We start from the raw sequence: 6,634 nt of genomic DNA on the forward strand, positions 1-6,634 counted from the left end.
TACAATTAATAAGCTATTTTTAGTTTATGGAACATCACCTATATATACTAAGGATAAATATAAATATACAGTTTTTCATAGACCAAATGTATCCTACTTATATTAATTATCAAATAGACATTTATATGGTAAATATATTTACAACTACAGGACAAGCGAAAACATATATGAAATTTATTCCTTAACGTAAGAAACCTTAAAAAATTCAACATATATCTCACCATGATGTAATGATACATGGATAAATACACAAAAATTAATGCTTAAAAAAGTGAAACTACATTATTAGTTTCTGACGACATTATTTATAATATATATACTAATGTCAGGGAGAAAAGCCTTAGAATTATATGCCAAATAATAGATAATAACACATGTGCTTCTTATACCCAACAAAAAACTGTTAACGTAATTATTTACTGAATACATTTTACTTCATTTACTAGTGTTATTAAAATTAGAGTTACATGATTAATTGATCTATATACTTTAGTAAAATATATTTATTTTTTACTGACATTGATTTTAAAACTCATATTCTAGAAAATTGGCGCATGCGGTACATTAGCTACATAGATAAGGACGTTGCATGTGCTTACGCGTTCAAAGATATAATACAAATTATTACAAATAGCTATAAAAATTCGAGTTTCATTGAATTAAACTATTTATGTGTACACATATTAATTATCATGTTGCTATATTAAACAGTCCTATTCCTCATATTAATTATAGAAAACACATTTTCCCCCTATGATATCTACTACTATAACATCTGCTTTAATTATTTCATTATGGACGTCTTACATTTATATATAAATAATTATTACATGAGAGAAGTTGTTCTGTGTGATTATTTTTATTTTTTTTATTTAAATGATACTATTAATAGAAATTTAATTATATAATCTAAAAATTTTCAATTCATGATTATATTCTTAACGGATATTATTTTTCATATTAACTATGTGTATTCTACAGTTTCAGGAAATCCTTCCAAATTGATATTATATTTATCACCATGAATTACAAAAAGCTTAGAAATATTTTTTATAATTTAATTATTATTATAAGGAGTATTTTTTTTGAATAAATATTTATTTTATTATTTTTTTTTTTTTGCCTCGTGTATTCAAATCATTGCGAATATATCATTTTTTGAAACATGCCTTAATAATTTTAGGAACCGTTGTTATATATTTATTATTGATAATCGTCTGTATTATATGCTATTTGAAACCTGTTGTAGACTTTAAAATTATGTTCCCTTTCTAACGATTCCATCATGTTCTTATGTTCACTATGTTTTTTGTTGAAAATACTTCTGACTCTTTTTATCCTTGATTGTAAAACTGAAAAAAAAATTGTATACTGAAAAAAAAGTAACAGTATCATATTTTTAAATATTTGGAATTATTTGTATATAAAATTGTTAATATTCTGTATAATGTAAACGGTAATTCTATAAACATGAATAAAATTAAGCATATTTTTAACCTTATATAAAATGAATAAAATCGAGAATATTATAAATAATGATAAAAAGAAGCCACTGATTACCCCTGAATCATTTCCTACATCTGAAACTCCATTTGATAACATTCTTTCGACTTTTACTGCGTCCAGTGCATTATTTGGAACCTCTTCGAAACCGTGGATTGTGAATAATGGAGGCGATGCTTGTTCCACAGTCTCATCTGCTGGGCTATGGATGGACATTGTCACTTCCGCTTTATTTTTGCTTTCTTCAATGAAGGGAAGCAATGTTATTCTGCTCTCAGGACATAATTTCTTATAGGTATTCACAACATTTTCAAGCATGTCATAAAATTTTTTCTTACCCTTATATGCACATGACATTAAATATCTTATATGTTCATCACATTCTTTGTAAATATTCGACCAGCAACTACTATGATGTTTTGATATTAATTTATGAATATAGTCAGATATTTTATCAAGTTTACTAAATATTAGCAAATATCTTTTGTCAAATTCATCAATGTATGCCTCACAACTAGGATTACCCTTTAAATAATTGCTACTATTTAATTTCTGAATCATTTTTTTGTAACATGATTCAACCCCTCCACAATCAATACTTTTTTGCTGTAATTCGAACATCAACTTGTAAAAATAATATTTACATCTTTGTTTTGTGTATTCATCATTTTTTTTAGAATTTATATGATATAAATAACGACCGAAATCTGTGCAATGGACAATGAAATTACCACAATTGCCTCCTGTTACATCATTGCAAAATTTTTTGCATGCATCTGTCAACCATGTTCGACTATTTTCTCTATAGATGTATATGGCATCATTATATTCTCTTGTAAAGTTTGGAAACATCCACCTAAAATCAGGCTAATAACGGAAATTATTAGTTATACAAAGTTCTTAAATAATAGTTTTAAGAAAAAAATTTGTTTCTTTTTTTTTTTTAATGAACGATATTTTAAAACTATGTAATATGACTTCTAATTTTTATTAAGATTAATAAATTACCTCAGGACTCATTTCACTATCGTCAGTGATTATTTTTGTATATATTAATCAATGGTAAAAATGTTTTTATTTTTATTGTAATATTATTTAATAATTTAAAAATGTTATAATATATATTACATTGATGCAGTAAACACGTAATTTTAGAATTTATTATTTCCATAAAATTTTTGGAATATTTTGTTCTATTTTTTTATACGTTAATCTATTGTATTATTATACTCCAAGGATAATACAAGTATTTATTCTTATAAAGGCCAATTATTAAAAATATTTTTTAATATAGTATTTACCTAAAAATGGTAATAATAAATATACTTTTGTAATATTCTCCTATATACAATACTATTATAATAGAATATTATGGACTATAAAATATTATAAGAAATATATAAAGACAAAATGTACAGTTTTGAGGTAAAATGTTCATATCAATATTTATAATTTACATGGAAGCGAGAATGCAAATAGAAATAATTAAGTGATGGGAATGTTTAGTTTTTGGTATTCATGTTTAGGTTCAAGGATTGATAATTATTTATGGGGAATCACAATATATTTTATTGTATTTATAATATATTTATATAAATTATTTAAATAATTCTATACATATAATCATATAATTTATTGTTTTTTGTGTGAATAATATTTAAATTTTTTCATGAGTATACATCAATTATTTTTTATTGTTATTCATTTTACTATTTAAATCAGTGCAATTTAGTATTATATTATAAATATATACATTTTTATATATTTAAATAAATATATTGAATCCACATATTACATTGTAATATACAGATATTACAAGAATATAGAAATAATATTATTATGATATGTCTCCAAGAAAAAGAATATAATTATGAATGATATATTATACTTATTATTCATTATAATTTTAAACATAACGAACATATTATATCATATAAAGTAAAAAATATATATATTAATGATAATAATATATTTATTTTATTATAATTATAGTAGATTAATTTTATTTCTAGTTTATTATTAAAAAAGAGGTCTTCATGTTAATTTTCATTTTTTTTTGTACATTATTAATTATGTTTATAATTTTTCTAATCACATGATAAGACTTTTACTATGAGAATAAATTTATTATTACTATTTACACACTAAATTGTAAATAAAATAGATTAAATACATTAAAATACCAAGTTTACATTTGAAGTAGAATAATATATGAATAAATCCCTTTTTTATAATCAAAATATCGCTTAATATTTTTATTTATACTAAAAACTCTATGTTATCTGCATATATCTAATAGGTATGCCACATTCCAAGATTTGATGATTTACTGTAAATATTACATAATTTGTACGAAAAAAATAATTTTTTAGGAACAAAAGTGTATTTACTTTTAAATTGGTAAAATATAAGTACACAATTAATCATTGAGATAAAGCATTAAATAATTTTATTTATAAATTGTATAAATTATATACAAATATGAAATTGTAAAATTTCCATAAATGTTATATTTTACATAATTATAAAGATTAAGTTTATTATAAGAATCTTTATATAATATGTTAATTATTTCTATAGTGCTAAATGAGATTTTCAATCTTTGTAATGTTACTATGTTAAGAAATTACTTTTATAAAATATTATAAATTTTTAGATTCTGAATTTTATAAATGCAAAATTACTATAATGATTTCATTTTTTTTATTATAATGCAAATTGAATGGAATATAATATGTAAAAATGCATATAAACATACATGACATGATATTTATAACAAATAATTATAGAATAATATATACTTACAGAAATATTATTTAGTGAATTCCTATATATTTAAAAAAAATTTCTAAGGAATATATGCTAAAAAAAGTATATATATATATATACATAGTATTATTAACATTAAAACAAGATTAAATATATAAATACCTTAAAAAAGATAAATAAAGAACTATGTGTTTTTTCTTTTATTATTTAATAAAAAATAATATTTTATATATATACTTTATTTTACAAAACAATAAATGTACAAATTATAGTCATCGTAAAAAAGATGTTCTATTGTTCAGAATATATAAATGCTAGATCGTAAAATAAGGGAATATAAACCTTAAAGGAATTCTTAATTATATATATTCTTGAAACAATAAAAGAAGTTTTAATACTTCATTTAGCAATAGAATAATTTTCATTCTTATTGTTGCTTTAATAAGCATATTATTTATAGATCTAAATAAATAAAAAATACAAAATTAAAACTTATTTATAATATAAAATAATGAAGTAAAATTTTTTTAGATAATAAAAAAAAAACAAGTATATATAATAAACAATATTTGCTTTTTCTAATATGCTTGAAAATTCATTAACAATACTCCATATACCTATATAAGAGAGAAAGTATCGAAGAATGAGAGAAATAAAAAAGAATTCCAAAAATGATGGTTACCTAACTTTTTTGTTTACATCATGATATTACATTAAGTTAAAACTTATACAAGTTGTTCAATGAACAGGATATTCAATATTTTATATAATTCTGTATAATTTTACTATGAAATATATAATTCTAAATTTTTACTTTGTTTAAATTATATACAAAACTATGTTATATAACCAGAGAGAGATTTTTCTCATAAGATATATAAAAATAAAATAATTATTATGGAATAATTAAAAATAAATAAATATTAATTTGTAATCTTAATAATATAATTTCTAAAACAAATAATATAAGAATTTTCAGAATACCTTTTAAAAAAGTGTAAATATATAAAATCACACTATTAATGAATTTCTTTGTATTTTTGTAATATACAGTATTCTATATTTGAAATGAATCATTATATGTTAAGGTTTTATATTAGGAATAATAACGTAATACAATATTCATTCCATTATATTGATACATTGGAAGACAGTGTAACTTCAGAATATACTTTATATAAACTATTTCTATTATATCAATCTACTTTTATGTATTATTGAAATTCGCATGCAAAAAATTTCAAACAGAAATCTCATATAAGAAGTAAATATATATATAGTATTTTTTGATTTCCATATACCAAGTAATAATTCTTAGTTCTTATTCATGAGACTAATATTTTTTCATGGTATAATAAGCTAATATAAATATCCAAAATTATGTGAACGTAGGTGATATATGAATCCCATATGATTGAAAATTATTTTATGTTTGTCTTAAATATATTTAAGACGTCAATAAGTGGTAATAAAGTGCTCAATAAATGAACATATATCTATTATTATATTCTATTTTGGGAAAAAAATATAATAAAATTCGTAGAATACACGAATTTCTATATAATGCTGTAGTATGGCATTTCATTAAAAAAATAGAGCATGGGTTAAAACTTATCATAATAGAATTTTTTTTATTTCATTTAAATACAATTCTCGTTCAATAAAATAATAATGTGTTTTAATAATTATTATTATTTATATATATAAACCATTAATGAAATGTAAAAATCACAAATAAAATGATAATTATTTGAAATATAAAGTAGACATAAAATCTGTTAAGAATAATTCTACACTATTAAAAAATAATTGCTTGGTTATATATAGAGTTATAGTGAGTTTTAATTTACAACCTTGCATTCTTTGTTTCTTTTTTATAATACTTCTATAACATAACTGTTATGGTAACAGTCATTTTAACAATTAATTGATCAAGATGAATTACTCAAATATGGTAAATAAAAATTTTAAGCTACATATTACAGAATAAGAGAATTTCCCCCAATATAACGAGCACTTATTACATTAGGAATATTTTAGTGAATAAAATTTTGTAAGTATAATAATATTTCTTCTAAATTGTCCAGGAAATTATATTAGAATTTTTGTAAAACAATAAGCAATTCATGAGACCCTTTTTGGTAATGGCCTTAATAAAGGAATTGTAAATAATTGTATTAATGATTCAATTGCATTATAAGGAATATGAATAAAATTTATGTCACACCATTTCGAGGAAATAAATAAACGTGTGTATAACTAAAACTTTGTATTTAAAATAAGTATGTAATACATAGTAAAAGATCAATTACCCTTTTTAAATTAAAGGGAATGTGAAAACATTAAAAATTTTTATATAATA

The 6,634-nt window shown here is 20.7% G+C and overlaps 1 protein-coding gene across 1 annotated transcript; it reads right to left on the minus strand.

Moving 5' to 3' along the window:
• Positions 1 to 1,203: 1,203 nt before the first annotated feature.
• On the minus strand, positions 1,204 to 2,523 carry PGO_004265 (variable surface protein; the record flags this gene model as incomplete). The annotated part of the gene is made up of 3 exons (XM_028691450.1): positions 1,204 to 1,371; positions 1,456 to 2,370; positions 2,512 to 2,523. 3 exons carry the CDS (start codon positions 2,521 to 2,523, stop codon positions 1,204 to 1,206), a joined length of 1,095 nt encoding a protein of 364 aa, XP_028547251.1.
• Positions 2,524 to 6,634: the final 4,111 nt, after the last annotated feature.

This window comes from Plasmodium gonderi (assembly GCF_002157705.1).
Source record: "Plasmodium gonderi DNA, contig: Pgo-contig_746, whole genome shotgun sequence".
NCBI classification, from domain to species: Eukaryota; Apicomplexa; class Aconoidasida; order Haemosporida; family Plasmodiidae; genus Plasmodium; species Plasmodium gonderi.